This window comes from Rosa rugosa, chromosome 1, assembly GCF_958449725.1.
Source record: "Rosa rugosa chromosome 1, drRosRugo1.1, whole genome shotgun sequence".
Lineage (NCBI taxonomy): Eukaryota > Viridiplantae > Streptophyta > Magnoliopsida > Rosales > Rosaceae > Rosa > Rosa rugosa.
The window spans coordinates 18,810,676-18,833,157 of NC_084820.1; the positions used below are offsets into that span (position 1 = coordinate 18,810,676).

Sequence of the window (22,482 nt, forward strand, 5' to 3'; positions counted from 1 at the left end):
AGCTTGATATGGTTATAATTGTGCATCAGTTTTGATATTGTTGTTAATGTAGTTTTATTGCTTCATGTAACTGTCAATACATACTGCTATATAATATACAGAATGTAAAAGCACAAATCAAGGAGAATGAAACTATTTTTGTAATACTGGATTGTAGAATTAAAACGGGGAATTAAACTATAAGTTTTTAAGATGTAAATACATGTTCGGTACAAGTATTTTAAAACTTTAAATATTAAAAACATATCTATCATTTAAAAAAAAAAATATCTATAGCACTCAGTTTAGTTTTTCCTCAGTAATAATGAAAGATTGACTATTTTGTTTGTATTGATTATGAATCCTTTATTGGTTGTTATGAGAAAAGAAACAGAGTATTGTGAAGGAGATTGAACAAGAAGAATCAAATCCCTCAATTTTGTTTATAAAATATATCATTTGAAGTTGCAAGCTCTTGAATCTTTAGTTCAAAAAGATAATTCAATCAAATGTCTCAACCTTAGTTGTTAATTCCTCTTGCCCATGAGATAATCTAATTATATTGAAGCATAAAATACCGAAGCTTTCTTCCTAAATCATCCGTATAAATTAGATTTGACACGTGAAAGAGGGATTTTCTAAATCCTTCATTCTTCTCTACTGCATGATTCTGCAAGTTCCAATTGATTGAAAAAGACGGGGAAGAAAAAAGTTCAAACAGCAGATAAAGTAGATGAGATCATGAGAAGAGATGATAAGTCTCAGTGGAAATTGTGGGAAAGAAAGAGAGAAAGATCAAAAGAGATGAGAAGAGTTTGTGGATCTATGTGCTTAAAAGTAAAAAAAAATATATCACTTTCTCTAAATTGCAGGGCAGGTTGTTTTCAGGAAACAATGAAAACGTCAAAAAGTCATTTCCCATATTTATTCATAGTTCTTGAATTGTTTCCTAAAATTTGTTTTCCTTGTTTTTCAAATTTAATGCACCGAACGCAAATTACATAAGTTTTTGAATTCGTAAAACAAAAAACAATATAGCAAAATGATACCGAACGGGCCCTTATTTTCTATGGTATCAGTAGTTTAGGGTGTCTTTCTTACCTATTCTCTCGTTTCTTCCTCTTGATTCCCTTCCTCTAATCCTTTTGTTTCTGCCCCTCCCTCCCAAAACACCGCCCAATTTACCAAACTCATCGAAACAAACTACCTGGTCTGGCTCCGTCAGATCAAACCCTACCTTCATGGTGCCAAGCTTTGGGGTTATGTAGATGGGTCCATTCCTGAACCCTCTCTCACCAGTCACCACCACAACCACTGCTAGTGAAGGCAGACCCGCCACCACCATCCCCAACCCCAAGCATGAAAAATGGTTCACCACTAACCAGCAAATTGTCAGTATCCTCACCATTTCACTGACTGAAAATGTGGCTTGTCTTACCATCAGATTCGATACATCTAAGGGGATCTGGGACTGCCTCGCCTGCCACTTCTCTCAACGTTCCTTTGCCAAAGTCACAAGCCTCAAGCTCCAACTCTTTGATCATCAAAAGGGTTCGCAGTCCGTCAATGAATATCTTCAGCAGGTCAAATCCATTGCTGATTCACTGGCCTCAATCAACCAACCTGTATCTGATGTCGACTTGGTAGTTGCCACACTTCATGGTCTTGGGTCGGATTACTTGATGCTCCGTACTACTCTTGCATAATCTCAGCTGATTTCTCCGACCTCCGTGCTCGAATTCTTGCCTTTGAAGCACAACAGACCCGCTCCTTCGATCCAGCCTCAGCTACAGCCTTGTTTAATCATGGTCTAACCCAGGAACCACAGTCTCGTGCTTCTAATCTCTCATTGAAAATCATCGGCCTCATCAATTTGGTAGTCAGAGCAACCATTGATATTGCCGTGGGGGTACGTAGCAGCAAGTCGTGATGCAGACTGGGCATAACACGTTTTCCCAAAACGCACAGGCTGGGCAGGTTGTGTTGTCTCCTTTTCCTCCAGCGAATTGGGCTTCTCGCTCACCTTGGGCCACTGGGCTTCTTGGTCCAGGCCCACAATGGTGTCCCAATTGTCAAACAAATAAACATGGTCTCACTCATTGCCCTCACTGTTTCTCTGGCCCAACTACAGCAACTCCATTTGCCGGAGCCCATTCCCTTGGTGACCCAAATTGGTATCCCAATACGAGTGCTGCTCATCATATGACAGCCATGCCACTTAACAACTCTCAGTCTTATGGTGGCCTCCACAATGTTTATATGGGTAATGGCGATTCAATGCCAGTTTCCCATACTGGTAACCTTCCTTTCTCATTGGGCAACTCTCACTTCTTCTTAGAAAATGTCTTACGTATTCCATCCATTCGTAAAAATCTTCTGTCTGTAGCTCGTTTCACTAAAGAAAATATTGTCTACTAACTTTTATCAAATTCGTTGCTTACGTACTGGTTGTCTATTGTTTCAGGGCCCTTCTAAAGATGGCCTCTATCCGCTCACTTTGTCGTCCGTCTCCACCGCTCCTCATGCCCTAGCCACTATTCATTCCTCTCTCTGGCGTAATCGTCTGGGTCACCCTTCGTCTACAGTTTTAGCTCATTTAAAGCCCACTATTGGGTCTCCATCTACTTTTCGTAATTTTTCTCGTGATTGTGCGCTTAGCAAATCACATCAATTGCCTTTCCCTTCCAATAATGTATCTGCTACATCTCCTTTTCATATTATTCACAGTGATGTTTGGATGTCCCCTATTGTGTCAGTTAGTGGTTCAAATACTATGTTTTTTTTCACAGATGAATTCTCACGTTATAATTGGATTTACCCAATGCATTGCAAAAATGAGGTCCTTACACACTTCCAAACTTTGGTTACCATGATTCGTAATATGTTTAATGGTTTCGTAAAATTTCTTCAAAGTGACAATGGCACTGAATATGTAAATCATGCTTTTTCTCATTTTTGTCAATCTTTGGGTATCCAACAACATTTTTCCTGTCCCCATACACCACAACAAAATGGCCTAGCCACGCAAACATCGCCACCATGACCCGTACTCTTCTCCTCACCTCTGGTGTTCCTCAAAATTTATAGGTTGAAGCTGCCTTGACTTCTGTTTATATCATTAACCTCCTTCGCACACCCGTTCTTGATTGGGATCTTCTTTATGGTACTCCTCCCTCGTATTCTTCTCTTCGTGTCTTTGGCTGCTCTTGTTTTCCTCATCTTGGTCCCTATGTCTCCAACAAACTCTCTAGTCAAAGTGTCGAGTGTGTCTTTCTTGGTTACAGTCCTCATCATAAAGGCTATTGTTGTCTCAATCCCACCACTGGTCGAGTCTATATCTCCCTTCATATTTTGTTTAACGAAAATCACTTTCCTTTTAAAGAATTGCAGGTACAATCAAACTCTAACACTAGTCCACTGGATTTTGTCTCATTATCTAGCCCAGTTCCTCCGCAGGCCCAACTGCCGAGTCCATTGTCATCCTCATCTAAAACAGGCCCAGTCGAACCCACTCCATCTTCTTCAGTCGCTCCATCCTCGCCTCGTTCCAGAACTAGAGCTTCTTCGCTCTCGCCCCCGACATCCCCGATCTCCAGTCCTGAGTCGTCGACACCTCCCACATCGCCGGTTGTCCATCTGCCATTGTCGGCCCCTCGCCTCCTCAGTCGCCGACGATATCCCGCGTTGCCCCTATTCTTCAGTACAGTCGCCGTCGTCCTCCTCAGCCATTGACAGCGTCCCAGACTCCTGCTTCCGCCTTACCAGATTCTTCTCCTGTCATCCCACCACCGGCCTCCACTTCTCCAGCCTATGCTCCTCCCCAGATTGCATCCCCTCAAATTGCAGTCGCCGACCCTCCTCCTCCACCTCATACCATGGTCACTAGACTTCGAGATGGTATTGTCCAGCCCCGAACACGCACCGATGGCACTGTCTGATATCCTATTCCTCCGGCTCTCCTCACCTTGGTTGATACGGTTGAACCCTCCTCTTACTCTTAAGCATCTCAGAAACTAGAATGGCGTGCAGCAAAATACAGTGGGTTGTAATTGGGTGTTTCGGGTGAAGCGGAAGTCTGATGGCTCGGTTGAGCGCTACAAGGCTCGTCTCGTAGCCAAGGGATTCCATCAACAGTAAGGTATCGATTATGATGAAACTTCCTGTAATTAAACCTGCTACTATTTGTATTGTATGTGATTACACTTGTTGTGTCTCGGGGTTGGTCCCTTCATCAATTGGATGTCAAGAATGCCTTTCTTCATGGCATTCTCAAGGAAGATGTGTATATGATCCAACTGCCTGGATTGCATTCAATATAGAGGATTAATTTTGGACTTAGAGCAACTCCAACAGCTTCCCCATATTTTAATTTTCCTCTACTTTAGGGAAAAATGAGTCTCTTTTGCTCCAACAGATTCCCTACAACTATCCCTATATTTAGAGAAAGTGAGGAAAGAGAAAACCAAATTCCCTGTATTTACAGCAATCTCTAAAATTTTAAGGAAGAATATGGAGATTTTAGAGATTGCTGTAAAATAGGGAATCTGTTGGAGTTTGAGAAGAAAAAGATGCTAAAGTTTTGACTTTTGCTTCCCTATTATACAGAAATTATAGGGAAGCTGTTAGAGTTGCTCTTAAAATGAATTTTGTCGTGTTTTTTTTTAATATTTAAGGCGTATTTATGCCAAAATTTTCAGTTACGGTAGACAAATATGAAATTGCCGAATAATACACAATTTTTTTTTGTCTCATATATTTCTAGTTAATTATAACTGTGTGCATCGAATGAGCAAAATTGTTATTGAGGGATATGGATTCTCACTACGTACACTTTTTTTGTCCAAACATGGTAGACACTGTGGAGATCATATATGGTGTCCGAAAATCCTGAAATGATAAAAAAAGTTGATGAACTTGGTTGGACTCCCTTACACTATGCAGCATTCAGTGGGAATGTTGAAGCAATTGGATTGCTGATACAACGCGACAGTTCTGCGGCTTACATCTTAGACAGATATTCCACATATGCTCTTCATGTTGCAGCGTACGCAGGCTGTGTAAAAGTAATTAAAGAGTTGATTCGATTGCGGCCTGCTACTTGTGATCTGCTCAACCACGAAGGCCAAACGGTTGTACATGCTGCAGTTTTGGGTAAAAACCTGAATGTTATCAAGTACATTTTGAAGACGCCTGAGCCAGCAGGACTTGTAAACGAAGCAGACAATGGGGGAAATACTCGTTTGCATCTGGCTGCCTTTCAAGAATATAAGACAATTATGATAGTCTTGGCAATGGACCGCAAAGTTGACAAGACTGCAACAAATAATGACCACTTGAAAGCCATTGATATCTTCCTTGTTGACGATATTGAAATGGTAAGGAACATACATACGCACAGATATAAAGGCATTTTAATGTCATGGATTTATGTAGTTTTCTCTTATGGAGATGATAATTTATTTGCTTTCATTTACCTATTAACCTTGGTACCTCATATATGTTGTAGGAATCCTTTCATACGTATTGGGTCTTGTCCATTTTCGACAGGTCTACCAGTGTGCTAACTTTCCAGCGATATGTGCGCCATGACTTCATGAAATTGGAATCATCTGAGGATGGGAAGGCTACATCCACCACCGCGACCAATGCGAACGATGAATCAGTGGAAGCTTTGTTGGATGTCTCGAAAAGATTTGACACAAATCTAGTAGTTGCCATGCTTATTGCTACTGTCACTTTTTCAGCAGCGTTCACCATTCCCGGGGGATATAATAGCGTTCACCATCCCCCGGGGGATATAACTTGAGTTCAAGCTTTCATCCTATAGATTGGTTCACCATCCAAAGTCGTAAACCAATCTATAGGATGAAAGCTTGAACTCAAGTTAAAGGGAAAATCCAAATCACCTCTATCATAATATTTCTCTGGTATTCAAGCAACAAGGTAGGTTTGTACACTATAATAGTGCCACATACAGTCAATTCAGAGTGATTAAGAAAGGATGAGTAAAAAGGCAACTTAACTATGAAGATAGTTTTATGTGTTGTTCGTGGTTCTCCACTCCACTTCAAAGTCCAAACTGAGTACTAAATCAGCCTATAAAGATAATATGAATACTTTGATAGAATGGTGAGAATTCACTCCAGTGTGCTCTGCAATATTGTTATCCACAAATATATGAATGATAATGCAAGGAAACATTTCAACTACCTATTTGAATACTCTTTCACCACACTTATCACATGTCACAGAGGATAACTTATGCCACACAAAATCTAATCCACAGGATACAAAGAACCCAAATAAAGGACATAAAACATCAGAGTTAGAACTCCATCATATAGTAGATTTAGAAAACAAAGACTGCTTCCAAATAATGGAGAAACTACGGAGAGGTGGCAAAAGCATTTGCAACAGAGATTGCAAAATGAACCTTGAACTTTTCACATCAATTTCACAAGCTTCAGCAGATAAAGATACCAAGTTGCTAGGAAAGAGCACAAGTAGTTTTCCAAGTTTGAATGAGAGAATAGAATTTGAGGACAAATTTCAATATTTATACTATTAAAGAAGGTGATTTAGACCATGATTCAAGAAGAGGCCTAAGGATCACCTAACCTGCATAGACTCGGACACTATAACATCAACCGGTGCTGCTCTTAATTGCTCAACTATCTACCATTCCAGCACAAACCTCAAGATGATCATTTTTAATAGTATACAGAACCTAAGATGCCACAAGATTCAAGTTTGTAGAAACATAAAATGTAAAATGGAATTTAAATGTATGATGCAGAGACTCCTTTAGTTTGCAAAATCTAGCATTCTGACATCAATACTGAGATGAACATAGTAAGCTATTCAAGAACCCAAGAGTACTTTCTAGGTTCTTTCCAGTGCTATCATTGGTTGCAAATTGTAACATCCATTTTTCTTTTCTACGAAAATCAGGGCTGGAGGAGCAAAACCTCAAAGATCTGGTCGTGGTATTAGACCAGAAAAACTTGGTAATGATACCTGGATCAATCATTTCAATTTCTAAAAAAAATGTCTTGGTTGAACAATGGAAGGTGCTCAGAACTTCAAATATGCATGTTCTGATTTGAAATAGATCCGTAATGAGAACAGTGAGTAGATTGGTTACTTGAGTCTTCCCACAATATGTAAGGAGGCCGACTTTGATATGAAGAATATTTTGTATAAGAAAGTAGCTTACTAGCATCTGAGGAAAAATGTTAATCCACACATATCCAACAAATCCAAATACATATGAATGAACACAAAAGGTAAAAATTCAACTACCAATCGTTATTCAGACATTACTTATTCACCACACTATCATTGTCACATACGATAACTTATGCAGTGAAAAGTATTCCATCCAACATGATACGTAAAGCCAAATTATGAAAATAAAACATCAGACCTAAATCTCCATCTTCACCTATCTTGCCCATATTCCATACCAAGGAAATGAAACAGCTGCGAGCAAATGTAGAAAAAACTACTGTGTGTGCAAAATTTAGTGATAAGAGTAACTATGGAGAGGTGTCAAAGGCATTTACAAACAAGGCTAGCAAACTGAACCTCGAATTCTCCATCTCCACTTGATCAGCTGCAGCTCACCAGTATATATGTATACCAACTGCTCCACCAACTCCCTCACACACAACTGCTCAATGTTGTGACCACTGAATATCCTTAATATTAATCCCTTCCTTCACCATTTCATAAAGAGGACTCAACTCCCTCAGCTTCTTCACCTGCTGCACCGTAAGCTGCACCGCCCTGTCAATCTCCTCCTCAGTAGTAAACCTCCCAATCCCAAACCTTATCGAAGTGTGCGCCATGTCCTCATCCACCCCCAACGCCCTCAACACATACGACGGCTCCAAACTGGCACTGGTGCAAGCACTCCCACTCGACACCGCCACCTCCTTCAACCCCATCAGCAAGCTCTCCCCCTCCACATAAGCAAACGACAAGTTCAAATTCCCCGGATACCTCCTCTCGGTGCTGCCATTCACCACCACCTCATCCAGCTGCCCCCTAATCCCACTCAGCATCCTCTCCTGCAGCTGACTAATCCTCTTCTGATCATACTCCATCTCCTTCTTCGCAATCTCGCAAGCAGTCCCCATCCCCACAACCAACGGCGTCGGAACCGTCCCGCTCCTTATCCCCCTCTCCTGCCCACCTCCATTCATCTGAGGCTCCACCCGAATCCTCGGCCGCCGCCTCATGTACAATGCCCCAACTCCCTTAGGCCCATACACCTTGTGCCCGCTCAACGACATCAAGCTCACATTCCACCTATCCACATCAATCGGAATCTTCCCCAACGCCTGAGCAGCATCAGTGTGAAACGGAATCTTGAACTCCTTGCAAATTTCTCCGATTTCCTCCATAGGTTGAATCACACCGATTTCATTGTTCACTGCCATAACTGAGACCAGTCCGGTATCGGGCCGGATCGCGGCCCGGAGCTGGTCCAGGTCGATGAGCCCGTCGGGCTTCACCGGGAGGTAGGTGATGTCGAAACCCTCCTGCTGGAGATGGCGGCAGGAGTCGAGGACGCACTTGTGCTCCGTCTGGGTGGTGATGACGTGGCGCTTCTTGTCCCTGTAGAAGTGCATGACGCCCTTGACGGAGATGTTGTTGCACTCCGTGGCGCCGGAGGTGAAGACGATCTCCTTGGGGGACGCGCCGATTAAGTCGGCGACTTGTGCGCGGGCGGCTTCGACGGCGGAGTCGGACTCCCAGCCGTACATGTGGGTCCGGGAGTGGGGGTTGCCGTAGCGGGTGAGGTAGTAGGGGAGCATGGCGTCGACGACTCTGGGGTCCACCGGCGACGTGGCCTGCATGTCCAGGTAGAGCGGCCGGCCGGAGATTTTGACCCCCTTCATGTAAACCCCATCGGCGGCCTCCTCGTACGGCTCGACGGCGGCCGCGGAGGCGGCGCGGAAGAAGGAGGAGGGTTTGGAAATGGGGGCATGGGGGGTCAGGGCTTTGCGGAGAGCTGAAGCTAGAAGCTTCGAAGCCATGTTTGGGTTTTTGGGGGGTTTGGGTTTTCGTCTCTGTGCGGCAAAGGGGTTTCAGTATAGAGAGCTTTCACCGACTTGTTCAAGATGAAGGTGAACACGTGGGAGGTTGTGAACCCTGGGTTACCAAAACGGTAACGTTTTATAGATTTGGTCCCTTTGGGACGCGTCTCGCTTTGCTTTAAATAACACCAAAGACTCCATCTTTTTCACTTCTTTTCTACACCTTTTTGCACACCCAGATTTCAGATCCAAAATTTAGGTGTGGGAAGGAGGAGATTGAAGAAGATACACTAACCAGAACCCATTGCTTCGAATCTTTCATCTCTTCAAAAACCCACCTTGTGTTTAGTACAAAAGGTGGAGTCTTTATAGTTTAACTACCGCCATTGTTCGCGTACTTCCAAATATTTTCAGTTTTGGTAACTTCCCTTGCCAAAACCAAAAAGGGGTTTACTTTTTAGGCTTGGCAGAATCTAAGGGCCTGCAGGTTCTTCTGGTATGTCTTTTCCGTACTAATATTTCACTCTTCCCTTTGACATTGTCAGATTTTGCCAAATGTTGCTGGAATTGGATTTGGTGTTGTGCTTGTTTAGATCTGAGTTTTGCTCTGCTTGCTGTAACTGTTATTTAGTGCTGTAATTGCAATTACTAGAAGTGGGACTTTGTGTTGGATTGATTTAGTTGGAGAGTGTATGTTTGTGGGTGAACTCAAGTGGATTTTATTAAGGATTTTGAAAATTCTCATTGGTGATAACAATGTCAAACAAGGTGGATGGGATGTTGTTTATGGGGTTGCTAGTTGGGTTTCGGTTATGGTCTAGTTGAATCATGGTGCTTGGCTAAAGTTTGATGTGCACAGTTTATGCTAAATTCTCTTACGCTCTTTCTTCTGCTATGATATGTAGATCAGCTTAAGTGAACATATATTTTGTTTGCTGATTCTTGATTTATGAAACTAAGAAATGTACAATGTATGTGTTTCTTTGAGCTGAAGGGAAAATTGTATTTTTGTTTCCCTTTTCTGATTACAAGCATTGAACTTTTATCAGGTGTCATAAAGAGGATATATAGGTTGAACCTTGAAGATATTCAGGATGTTCAAGCTATCTCCTCGCAGGAACCCGAGATCTAAAGGTTTCAAGGTGAAGCATGCACTGCAAATATGTCTTTTGGCGGGTGTCTGCATCTGGCTAGTTTACCAAGTCAAGCAGTCTCAAGTCAAGAAATCACAGTTGGCTGCAAGCATAAAAGATGGCGATGGAATTGTAAATTTAGGAAGAAAGGCCCTCAACCCTCTTCGGGAGGAAACTGTTGTTGAAGATGCAAGGCACAAGGAGGAGGAGGAAGAAGAAGAAAACAGGAATGTGGAAGAGCCAAACAAGCCTGTAGAGATCGATAATGTTGGAGGAGGCAGTGGAGAAGACCAGATAAATGAAAATGATCAGCCTAAAGTTGAAGAAACAAGGGATGATCATGTTGATTCAGTAGAAGGAGATAAAGAAACGGAAGTGACAAGAGAGACTATTAATGAGGAGGGCACTGTGAATGAAGATGAACAGATCAAGGATGATGTGGATGGAAACACGAAGAATGAAGATGTCAAAGAGAATGAGACTGAGGAGAGCAATGAAAGGGTAACTGAAGAGGTCAAAGAGAAAGAAAGTGAAGAGGTGAAGGAGACTGAAGTGACCAAAGAGAAAGAAGGTGAAGAGGTGAAGGAGAATGAAGAGACCAAGGAGGAAGGAACATCGGAGGAGAGTCAAGGGGAGGTCAATAAGGAGGAGGGGGAAGAGCACAATGAGACAGATAAAGAAAAGGAGGCAGAAGAGAAGGAAGGTGATAAGATTGAACAGGTGATTTTAGCTGATGACCGGCTTCAAGATGGAGGTGAAAAACATAATGAGGGGGCAAGAGAAGAGCATTACAAGGCTGATGATGCTTCCAGTGCTGTGGCTCATGAAACTCAAAATGTATCAGCCAATGATGAACAAGGTGGTTCAGAAAACACTAATAAATCAGAGCAGTCAGTTGACAAAGAAAAGCAGGAGTTTCAGCAGGAGAACAATGCAAATAGCACTGTAGTGGATAAAGACCAAAACAAGTCGGTCTCAAACAGGGAAGCAGTGGAAAGCAGTGAAAAGAATGATACTAATAATGCTACCGTAACCGAAGTGGTTTCTGAGGGTAATCCTTCTGAAACAGAGAATGGTTCTAAATCCAGTTCAACACTGGCCACAGAATCATTAGAGCAGCAGCAAGTGGACACCAAAAAAGATGAGTCTGCTCAGCAAACTGTTGTCACAGAACACACTGAGAGATCTGATGTAGCTGCTAACAGTGGGCAACAAGACTCTGGCACAACAGCTTCCACCACAACTGAGAAGGGAGATACAACTAATGGAGAATCCAAAAAAGATGACTCCGCTCAGCAAAATGTTGTCACAGAGCAAACCGAGAGATCTGATGTAGCTGCTAACAGTGAGCAACAAGACTCTGGCACAACAGCTTCCACCACAACTCAGAAGGGAGATACAACTAATGGAGAATCCACAGATAATTCTACTAATTCTGAATCAGTTGTGACAGATAATCAGATTGTCAACTCCAATACATCTACAGAAAAAGAGAGTGGTTCTGCATCTTCAGACATGAACATTGTTCAAAAGACAAATAGTGACACTGTGGAAGAAGGAACACAAGAAAGTATACTAACGCAGAAAACAAATGACAACGTAGATAATGGTGCAGGGCAACAAGTTGATTCTTCTAATTCTGCAGAACAGCAAGAGAAAGATGCATCCTCAAGCACAGATAACAAATCTGATGCAGGCCAGAATGAAAATGACAGTGCTGTTCAGAACAACCCAAACGACAATGCAAATGGCAACGGCAATACGGATGCAAACCATGGAGAATCAGGTGACTCTTCCAATTCTTCTGTATCACAAGAGAAAGAGGCATCTCAAAACACAGATAGTAATGCTGATTCAGAACAGAAAGAGAATGAGAATGTTGTTCAAAGCAATACTGATGACAATGCAGATGCGGGCCAAAAGGAATCAGTTAATACTTCAGTATTCTCAGACACCAATGCTGAGACAGGGGATAATCAAAAGGAGAATGTCGCTCAGAGCAACGCAAATGAGAATGTGGTCCAGAGCAACACAAATGAGAATGTTGTTCAGAGCAACGCGAATGAGAATGTCGGTCACAGCAACGCAAATGAGAATGTCGTTCAGAGCAACACAAAAGAGAATGAAGGTGCAGGCGGAGAAGAATCTGGCAATGCTCAGAAGGAGAATGAAGCTTCAACAAGCACAAATGACAACACTGAGGCACAGAATGTCAATGTTGATTCTTCAAATTCTTTGATCCCTGAAGAAGAGAAAGAGGCTCGTATAGACCTGGACACTTTGCCAGAAAGCAAAGTTGAAGTCCATAACAATGATGCTGCAGAGTGACACATTTGGTCACTGTTTATTGAACACGCCTGTATGTCAATTTGTTTTTCGTCTTTTTCTTCCAAGGTAATTAGGGATAACTGTAATGTTCTTTGTTCATTATATTTCATTGTGATTATAGTGCTAAAGATTAAATATCAATCAACTTTCAAGGTGCTGTTTGAGTTGTAAATTCTACGTTTTGAGAATGCACAATTTGGATGCTGTTTTTCTTCTTCTATCTTCTGAAGTTTGTCTTCAATCTTTCATTTCAATATTTGATTCCTCTGTTTGGTACTAATGCTCTAAATCATCGCATATACTTTTCAAGATGTTCAATTCATCATCAAAGTCTTGCTTCATAGCCTAAAGGGTGCTCTCTCTCTCTCAAGATCTTTGTTTGACAGATGCGCAGTGGAACCGACTGACCCCTACCTAAGCAGAGACTTGAGAAAATTGACACTTGAGTATGCTCAACTTGACATGAAAATAATGTCCGAACCGAGTTAGGGAAGGATAAATTACTTGCATTGTAAGACAAAATACTGAGATAGGGAAGGAGAAATTACTTGACCAGTTGATTGTGATATAAACTGATTGTGGACATTAGATCTCAAAAGGAAAAGAAATCCAAATATGTATACTTCTCCATCCTTTTCTGTTCTCGGTGGTTGAGCAATTTTGCATTCAGCAACAGTAATTTGCCTGATTTTCATCCTCTTTCACCACTTATAAATTTATAATTAAAATTCTGGTCTGGTACATGATTTTGGCTTCAAAATTGTTAATGGTGGAATTTGTGCCGGGCATGACTTGGTGACCAATGCAGGGTATGTGGAACATATTAATAAATGAATTGCCCAAGCTAGTCACAAAACATTCCCATCAAGTGATATAATCAGTCAACTGAAAGGAGACAACCCATCAAAACCATCTTATTTTTGTGTGCCAATGATTACAAACAAGAGACCGAACAACTTGACAAAAGGTCTGGATCCAGATTTCATAATGCAAAATAAGTGCAGGCATTGATATCCAACAAATTTCCAAGCGAGCCAGCCTAACTCTGTTTTGACATGAAAAAGAACAAGAATTATTCCAAATGGTATCTCACTGAAATGTGCCACAATAAAAGCTTAATGGTGGTCTTCGTGCTTGGCTTCAAATAGGCCATCAGGACCTGTATACCACAGAGAAGACACATTAGATATCAGTACTACACTTCAGACAATCTTAGGTAGAAGAATAGAAAGAAACAGAAAAACTAAAGAACATGTAGAACAGAAATTTTTCTCATGAACCTTTTAGGATATGAACATTGCTTAAAGGATAAATTTTTTACTTTCTCTGCATTAAATTTGGAGAGCAGAGTGTTTAATGTTATTGATTTAAGGGGCAACTTTGGAAATTCAAGTTTCAAAATATGAGTGGGAGTGCAGGTAAGAATGAGTGTAGATTTCACAATCCTTTTCCTTTTTTATAAGCTGTTTGTTTCTGAGGATATTGAGATTTTGAAACACAACCAACATCACAAAAATTGTAGAGAGAAAAGTGCACCAGTTTAGCAAGCAGTACTACTGACCACAGGAGCAATTTAACTTATTGTTGGTTTTGGTATAGGGCTCATATATTGTTCATCTATTTGAGATTAATACAGAAATATGTGATATCCGAGTCATCCTAATGGTTAAAATGGAATATATCATATTATTTTTATTGCCAATTCCACCAATTCACCAACCCTGAATCTATTTGAAAACCTCGGCAATAGGGGCCACATCACACACTGGCTTCCATTCAGACAACATAAATTCATAGAAAGGAAAACAGAATTCATAGAAAGGAAAACAGTTCAGACATTTCATTCCAATGCCAACCTAACCCACATAGAGACTTAATGTTCTTCATTAGACAAACGGACCAATGGTTAGTGAAAACCTAAAGCAACAACTGATAGCTAAAGGAAATGTCATATAGTTGTCACACATAGTTTAAAAGAAACTTCAAACAAAACAAGTACCCCTGAAAACCCCAGTTACTTTAAACACAGAATCCGTCTTAGGAGAAGATTGAAATTATGCATGTTGTTTATTACATGAGTCAACAATTTAAATCTAACCAATGTTAACAGTAAGAAAAACAAAGAGAGAGTCCACTTGGTCAATAGAAGATAATTATAAATACAGGGAAATGATAATGTTCAGAAGCATACCCCATGGGAACTCCTTGTTGCGAATGCGCATATAAGGGTACGGCTGCAAACATACACAATACAGGATGTGAATTATTACCAAAACCTAAAGGTGAAGGTGTAAAGCATACCAAAGAATCTAAATTGCGACAATAAATTAGAATACAACAATCTAAACATAGACAGCATGGCATAACACTGTAAAAATACAAAGAATTATTCACAAAGCTCGAGAAGAGAGCTCACAGGAGGTGTTTCGTAGTGATGATGGCCCTTCGACAGAATGTAAACGGCTAGTCCAGTGCATGAAATAATGCCTAAATATGTTATCTTCTCCCACTTGGCCGTCTCATCTGACAAAGTTAAACAATCAGATCAAACAAAATTGCAAAAACAAAACAATTCGGCAGCCCTTTGATATATATATATATATATTTTCTACAAACCCTAATGCACCTCAAAGTTTCATATGTCTTTGTCAATATCAATATGCAACTCAAATTCAAGCTAAACAGAAAAAGGAGCTTTCAATTCAATCAATGCGTTGATAGGATCCCCAAATTTTCATATAATTATCGAACATTTCCACACTATCCATATCGAACAAAATATTATCAAACAGAAAACCCTAATCATGTTAATTGAACTCTCAGATTCACAAAATTTCACAATTCGAATAAAAATCAAAACTAGCCCAATATGAAATTCGAATAAGCATGTATATGTGCGCGTGGAGCTGTGACTATTGGAGAAAGGGAGAGAGAGAGAGAGAGAGAGATTGGAGATTACAAGCATCGTCGTGACCGGCGGAGGAGGAGAAGGAGCGCTTGGGCGGCGCAGAAGACCGAGAGCCACCGCGCAGGGCGGTTCGGAGCGCACCAGATCGGAGCATCGCCATCGCCATTTTCTCTCTCTGAGCAGCTCGCGTTCAGTATTCTATAATTTCCAGACGGAAAGCAAAGCGTGGAAATGCGATTCTGAATCCCCTTTTGTTTTCAGAAGAGGGAGCAATGGGCCAGCTTGTTACAACATGGCCTTGGGCAATTAGAGTTGGAAGTTGGAAGCCCATAACAAATGCCTTAAAAATACAAACTCTCGGAGAAATAACTCAAGTTAATTCACAAGGACTAAGAGCATCTCCAACAGTAGGAATTACTTTTTAGTTAAATTTAGCTAAAGATGTGAAATATAGCTATTGATTTAACAATGTTGCTCCAGCAGTAGTAGCTATTTGTAAATAATATACTAAATTTTGTCGAATCATAAACTGACATGTGGATAAAAGAGGAGAGAGAAATATAACTTTTGCTTTAGCTATGTAAGATTCTCTAGCTAAATATAGCTGGCCATTTTAGCTAAAGCTAAATTTAACTTGGGTATAGCTAGTCTGTTGGAGTTGATTTTTGCTCTAAAAATAGTTATATATAGCTAAAAATTGAATTTAGCTAGTCTGTTGGAGATGCTCTAAGGTCTCGTTTGTTTTACGGATTTGAGGTTGGAGAGGTAATAGTATTAGAACACGTAATGGTGGAGATCTTTTGCAAAATGTCTATTAGAACACTCTGGATGTGTAGGTGTGTATGCAAAACTTGGCATTGTTGGTTTTCAGACCCTCAGTTCTCCAAATACCTATTTTCAAGGACACCTTCTTGCCTTTTCATCCACTGGTTCAGGTTAACGAATTTCGTCCCTCGAAGCACCTACTTTTTGGTCAATACAAGGCCTCACCCAAATGTCTCATTGAAGCTGCAGAAGCTTTCTGCCAGATATCCCCGAGTATGTTCAACTTGTGGGTTCATGCAATGGCCTAGTATGCCTAGAAAAGTTTTGATCTCTCTCTCTCTCTCTCTCTCTCTCTCCCCGTCGCCGCCGAGCAACCTCTCTGAGGCACTAGTGTTCAAGAGCTACGATGCGTTCTCGTCGGCGGCGAAGTCCAACAGAGGTTGTTGCACGTTCTTCTTTGTGAAATGGTGATATGGCCAACAACATGAACAATGAGCTAGATGAGACGCTGAACTCGATGTCAGTGCACTTAGGCCCTGTTTGGTTGGTGGAAAGGAAAGGAATCATTTTCCTTTCCATTGGGAAAGTGAATCCTGAGGGGGGGGGGGGGGGGGGAGGAACCAATTTCCTCCACTTTTACCTTTCTTTTAGGAACCAATTTCCCTTCCTTGGCTGTCCCAAACGCAGGAAATGAAACACTTTCCTTTCCCAATGCCCAGATTCTGGGAAACAAACATAGCCTTAGGGTTTGAGGTCAGAACATTAGGCCTGATGAAGTTGAGCGTCATGAAATGAGCGAAATTAGTCTCCAAAGTCTTGACCAGAGCCGAAGGCACGATTGTCGAAGCAACCGATGTTGGAGCCAAGCTCAAGGTCTGCAAGGGAAGGAAGGGGAGAGATGCAAAGGAAAAGGTGGACGGCTGAGAAGAAGAGAACTAATTATGAGCTCGAACCGCGCTAGCTCCGCACATGAATCGACGACAGTCGGAAAGGACATGAGGCTAGCAACAAAAGCTACTCTTATGAAATTTCCGGCAACCTCCGGCGAGGTCACAAAAGTTACTGTCACCAATAAAAAGATACGCTCCCAAAAATCAAAAGCTACTGCCACTGACACAAAAAGATACTCTCACCAGCAACAAATGGCTACTGTCACTATCACCGGTAACAAAAGCTACTCTCACCATCACCAAAAGCTACTCAAGCAAAACAAAAACTACACTAACCAATACCAAAAGCTACTCCTACCAACAACAAAAACTACTGTCACCAACATCAGAAAGCTACTGTCACCAGAAACAAAAGCTACTGTCACCAGCAACAAAAATACTTTCACCAATATCAAAAAAGCTACTCTCAGCAACACTAAAAACTACTTTAACCATCACTAAAAGATACTCACACCAGCACCAAAAACTACTATCATGCAAAACAAAATCTATTCGCACGATTGAAAAGCCTATTACCAGAGATTAACAAAGCTACTATCACCGACTGAGAAAGCTATTACCAACCAACACAAAAACTACTATGAAAGATTAAAACAACTATAAATTTACAATGTCGAAGGCTTGCAATGCTCAACTACTATCACTGTGTTGAAAAGCTACTATAACAGTTATAGAGAGTTACTGACATCAGCTTAAAAATATACTAACGTAGCCGTAAAGTACTGTGTATTTAATCAAAGTTCCAATTGATGTAACACACCTCCTTGATCTTTGGAACCTAGACTCTTTTCTTCTTGACAATTATTTCAGTTTCCTACTAGATGACGATTTCAGCAGGTCCCTCTTCTACATAGCCCCAGTCATCATCACCATTATCATTTGCATTTTCGATCTGCCACAAATATCACAAGGAAACATGAAAAACCATCCTCCTGATAATATGCTTCTCTCAAAGTATTCCAAAATAAGAAGCAATTGATATTCCCAATGAATAGGATTCTCTCTTAATCCTACCAAGCAATTAATGCTTATCTCAAACATAATAGAGTTTTGACGAAACAGTAATTAAGCATCAAAGAACAGTATATTTGTGCTTCTAAATTAAAGTTAAGCCTACCATGAACATGTGCACAATCATATGTATATCTATAGTGAATAATTTAAAAGCTGCAAATAACAACGCAACAGGCAACAAACTAAACAAAGCAAGCACTTTGAATCTTCCAGAGCCTTAATTATGCGTTCCTCTTCTTCTTCTTCTTCGATTGTTTCTTCCTTTGAATCTCCATGGGTTCAATCCAAGCTCTCTCTTGCTCAAACATGATCCTCACACTCTCGGACCTCTTGGATCTTACAACCTCGCCTCTTCTTCTTCACCTCAGGCTCTGTGAGAGCGATCTTATTCCTAGCTCCGATCTCCCACTACCGTAGTTTCCAAGCACAGTACAGGCCTCTGTATCCGATTAACCGAATTGATCGAGCTCTCCGTCGTCGTCATCTCCCAAACCTTCACGATGCAGATGAAAGGAAGAGGAGAGGAGAGGAGATCCAATTCCAGTCGGCCAACGTGATTCAGTTCCACCGAGTTAACGAGCATCGTGACGAACACCGCCGAGCGGGTCCAGCGAGTCGACGGGGACCGTGAAGAAGGTCGTCGTTGTCCGGCACGACGGAGTATAGAGAGAGAGAGAGAGAGAAGGGGGGGGAGAGAGTGAGAGAGAGATAAGGGCAAAATAGGTATAGCATAAAAAAAGCTGACGTTTTTGGGCTCTAAAGTGGCCTTTATGAGAACAAAAAATGTTAGGAGTTTCAAAATAACACTTACATGTAATTTTCTATATTTGGAATAATTGATATTGTGAAAGTCACTCTCACTCACATCATGAAGTTAAAAATTGTCGTTTCTCATCACAAAATTGTTCGTCCGTAGTGTCTTAACAACTGTCATTGCTACTTGCTTTCCTCACAGTACTTCTGACATACATACATGAGAGATTGAATCCCCAAACTTATTGAGAAAGTCTCCCTTCTCTCTAAGAAACCCACCAGACAGTTTTTTCTCCTTCTTCCCCTTCTCTTACCAGATCTATTCTTCTGATCTGGATCTTCGGCTTTAGAGTTGGGGGAGTCTCCAATTTTCCTTGTTTTTCCCCTACCCTTCGTGGTAGCTCTCTGCCTCGGCGGTGGCAGTTTTGCTTATCGTCAGCTTTCAGTTTCCTTCGTTTCCCCAATTCCCCCATAACCCAAATCTTATTCATCTTTAGAGCCCAGATTACCCATCCCATCTATCCCCTTTTCCTTCTTCATTCTCTTCGATTCTTATCCCTCTCATGTCCCCCCACTCTTCTTCCTCTCCGTCTGCTTTTCAAATCCTAGATTCTTCACGTTTCAGGTGCACATGCTTCATACCCATCAGTGTTTTAAACCAATGTTCGCCGATTCGATTCTCTGAATACAGCGTTGTATCGGATGTCTTACATAGGCACGTCGGCGAATCCGCTGCTGCTTATCTCTATTCCTCTTTCTCTTTTCTATTTCTTTTGGTTACCCTCATGCCTGGCAATTGCTTGCCTGGCGATCCGCTAATGGGTTTTGTTGATGTTTTCTATGGTTTTGGGATTTGGATTGTAGAGTTCTGTTGGGATCTGGTTTGGTATTCATGTGTTGGAAAGATTTGGCTGGCTTCTAAGTCCCTCGCTGCAACTCCCGTGACGTTTCTGAGTCACACGGTGGATCGCTTGTCGGCGACGACGACAAGATCGCTCTCCCCTTCTGCTGGGCTTGCTAGTGGGCTGATTGTCATTGGGTTTGGCAATTGCTTGCCTGGCGATCTGCTGATGGGTTTTGTTGATGTTTTCTATGGTTTTGGGATTTGGATTGTAGAGTTCTGTTGGGATCTGGTTTGGTATTAATTCATGTGTTGGAAAGATTTGGCTGGCTTCTAAGTCCCTCGCTGCAACTCCCGTGACGTTTCTGAGTCACACGGTGGATCGCTTGTCGGCGACGACGACAAGATCGCTCTCCCCTTCTGCTGGGCTTGCTAGTGGGCTGATTGTCATTGGGTTTGGCAATTGCTTGCCTGGCGATCTGCTGATGGGTTTTGTTGATGTTTTCTATGGTTTTGGGATTTGGATTGTAGAGTTCTGTTGGGATCTGGTTTGGTATTCATGTGTTGGAAAGATTTGGCTGGCTTCTAAGTCCCTCGCTGCAACTCCCGTGACGTTTCCGAGTCACACGGTGGATCGCTTGTCGGCGACGACGACAAGATCGCTCTCCCCTTCTGCTGGGCTTGCTAGTGGGCTGATTGTCATTGGGTTTGGCAATTGCTTGCCTGGCGATCTGCTGATGGGTTTTGTTGATGTTTTCTATGGTTTTGGGATTTGGATTGTAGAGTTCTGTTGGGATCTGGTTTGGTATTCATGTGTTGGAAAGATTTGGCTGGCTTCTAAGTCCCTCGCTGCAACTCCCGTGACGTTTCTGAGTCACACGGTGGATCGCTTGTCGGCGACGACGACAAGATCGCTCTCCCCTTCTGCTGGGCTTGCTAGTGGGCTGATTGTCATTGGGTTTGGCAATTGCTTGCCTGGCGATCTGCTGATGGGTTTTGTTGATGTTTTCTATGGTTTTGGGATTTGGATTGTAGAGTTCTGTTGGGATCTGGTTTGGTATTCATGTGTTGGAAAGATTTGGCTGGCTTCTAAGTCCCTCGCTGCAACTCCCGTGACGTTTCTGAGTCACACGGTGGATCGCTTGTCGGCGACGACGACAAGATCGCTCTCCCCTTCTGCTGGGCTTGCTAGTGGGCTGATTGTCATGGGGTTTGTTTGTTGTTGGGTTTTGTTATTTACTTCCTTGCTTATGTACCTTTGGTTGTGTTTTTGATTCAATAATACTCTATTAACCGCCAAAAAAAAAAAAAGCTTATTTGAATCATAACTTATTTTTCCACCCTTTACTGTATATATAATTTTATTTTATTTCTATGTTGTCGGGTCTTTGATCAAATACAAAAATGCGATGGATTAATCTTAATAAATAAAATATCTTTAGTGCAATAATAGAGACTTAATGTACGTATTCCCTACAGAGTTGGTACATTGACTAAATCCACTAATGCAGCCAACGCGAGCTCATGATAATATTTGACCAATAGATTTTTACTAAATATAATCTTTTTGGTAAGAAATCTTGCATAAAGGAGTGGTGCTGAATTAAATAGCTGGTTTGGTACCTAATCTTGATTCAATGCTTCTTGTTTGTTATATATGTGATCTACTCTTTTGCCAAGTATTGCTTTGTAAGATAAAATCCTACTTTTTTGGTGGACGATAATCTCCAAACATATCATGATGATTTCCTCTATCTGCTTCATATTTTTTCTCATTCTCTCCTCTTCCTATGCTGCTGTCCAAGATTTCTGTGTTGCAGACTACACAGCTCCTCCAAGCCCTGCAGGATACTCTTGCAAAAACCCCTCAGATGTTAAGGTGGACGATTTCGTGTACTCTGGTCTAGGAGTTCCTGGTAACAACTTAAAATTAAACAAAGTCCGACTTAAAGCTGCATTTGTTGCCCAATTTCCTGGTCTAAATGGCCTTGGTATTTCGCTGGCTCGTGCGGATATGGAGGTTGGTGGAGTTGTTCCGATGCACACTCACCACGGAGCTTCAGAGGTCATACTTGTTGCGGAAGGCAAAGTTATAGCTGGGTTCATCGCCTCGGATAACAAAGCTTATGTAAAAAATCTGAAGAAAGGTGATATTATGGTTTTACCTCGAGGTTTGCTTCACTTCCAAGTAAATGCAGGTGATACTCGAGCCCTTGTATTTGCTAGCTTCAGCAGTGACGACCCAGGTGTGCAGCGTCTGGAGACTGCACTGTTTCAAAACGATTTACGTACTGAATTGATAGCACAGACTACTCTCCTTGACAGTCACTAGTACAAAATTGAAAATAGATAACGGTTCCGCACCGTTGTCTGAAAAAATATATTTTCGTTGTCTAGGTGAGTGTTGTCTTTTTACGCTTCACTCTACAACGGTACTTCACCGATGTTGAACATAATAAAGTACAACAGCTTTTAGTCAGAAATCGTTGTAGATATACTCAGCACATACCGTTAGCACTAAATGCACCGTTGTGTATGTAATTATTCAATAACGGTTTTCGCTTACATACCGATGTGGTAATATAATTTACACATCACTTTTGGCCTTCAACAACTTTCATACACAACTGTTGTTACCAAAAAAATGTTGGCTTCGAGGATTGTATACATCGATTTTTAGTTGAAAAATATTTTCCAACTTCATTACACAACAGTTTCTCGTCAAAAGCGTTGGTGTTGAGAAACTGTTACATCGGTTTCTAAATTG

General features: G+C 41.4%; 5 protein-coding genes across 5 annotated transcripts; 3 read left to right on the plus strand and 2 right to left on the minus strand.

Moving 5' to 3' along the window:
- The first annotated feature begins 4,850 nt into the window (after positions 1-4,850).
- LOC133718557 (ankyrin repeat-containing protein At5g02620-like) lies at positions 4,851-5,785 on the plus strand. Its single transcript, XM_062145449.1, has 2 exons — positions 4,851-5,354; positions 5,486-5,785. The coding sequence occupies exons 1-2, from the start codon at positions 4,851-4,853 to the stop codon at positions 5,783-5,785; spliced, it is 804 nt and encodes a 267-aa protein (XP_062001433.1).
- Positions 5,786-7,202: 1,417 nt separating this feature from the next.
- LOC133722438 (cysteine desulfurase, mitochondrial) lies at positions 7,203-9,163 on the minus strand. Its single transcript, XM_062149336.1, has one exon. It carries the CDS (start codon positions 9,021-9,023, stop codon positions 7,656-7,658), a length of 1,368 nt encoding a protein of 455 aa, XP_062005320.1. The 5' UTR covers positions 9,024-9,163; the 3' UTR covers positions 7,203-7,655.
- An 86-nt stretch (positions 9,164-9,249) lies between these two features.
- Positions 9,250-12,704, plus strand: LOC133722429 (uncharacterized). The gene is made up of 2 exons (XM_062149327.1): positions 9,250-9,519; positions 10,073-12,704. Exon 2 carries the CDS (start codon positions 10,118-10,120, stop codon positions 12,482-12,484), a length of 2,367 nt encoding a protein of 788 aa, XP_062005311.1. The 5' UTR covers positions 9,250-9,519; positions 10,073-10,117; the 3' UTR covers positions 12,485-12,704.
- Positions 12,705-13,370: 666 nt separating this feature from the next.
- On the minus strand, positions 13,371-15,643 carry LOC133722447 (cytochrome c oxidase subunit 6a, mitochondrial). Its single transcript, XM_062149343.1, has 4 exons — positions 15,444-15,643; positions 14,901-15,007; positions 14,676-14,718; positions 13,371-13,643 (listed from the first exon to the last, which is right to left on the minus strand). The coding sequence occupies exons 1-4, from the start codon at positions 15,556-15,558 to the stop codon at positions 13,600-13,602; spliced, it is 309 nt and encodes a 102-aa protein (XP_062005327.1). The 5' UTR covers positions 15,559-15,643; the 3' UTR covers positions 13,371-13,599.
- Positions 15,644-21,322: 5,679 nt separating this feature from the next.
- LOC133722460 (auxin-binding protein ABP19b-like) lies at positions 21,323-22,280 on the plus strand. Its single transcript, XM_062149351.1, has one exon. The coding sequence runs from the start codon at positions 21,454-21,456 to the stop codon at positions 22,045-22,047; it is 594 nt and encodes a 197-aa protein (XP_062005335.1). The 5' UTR covers positions 21,323-21,453; the 3' UTR covers positions 22,048-22,280.
- The last annotated feature ends 202 nt before the right edge of the window (positions 22,281-22,482 follow it).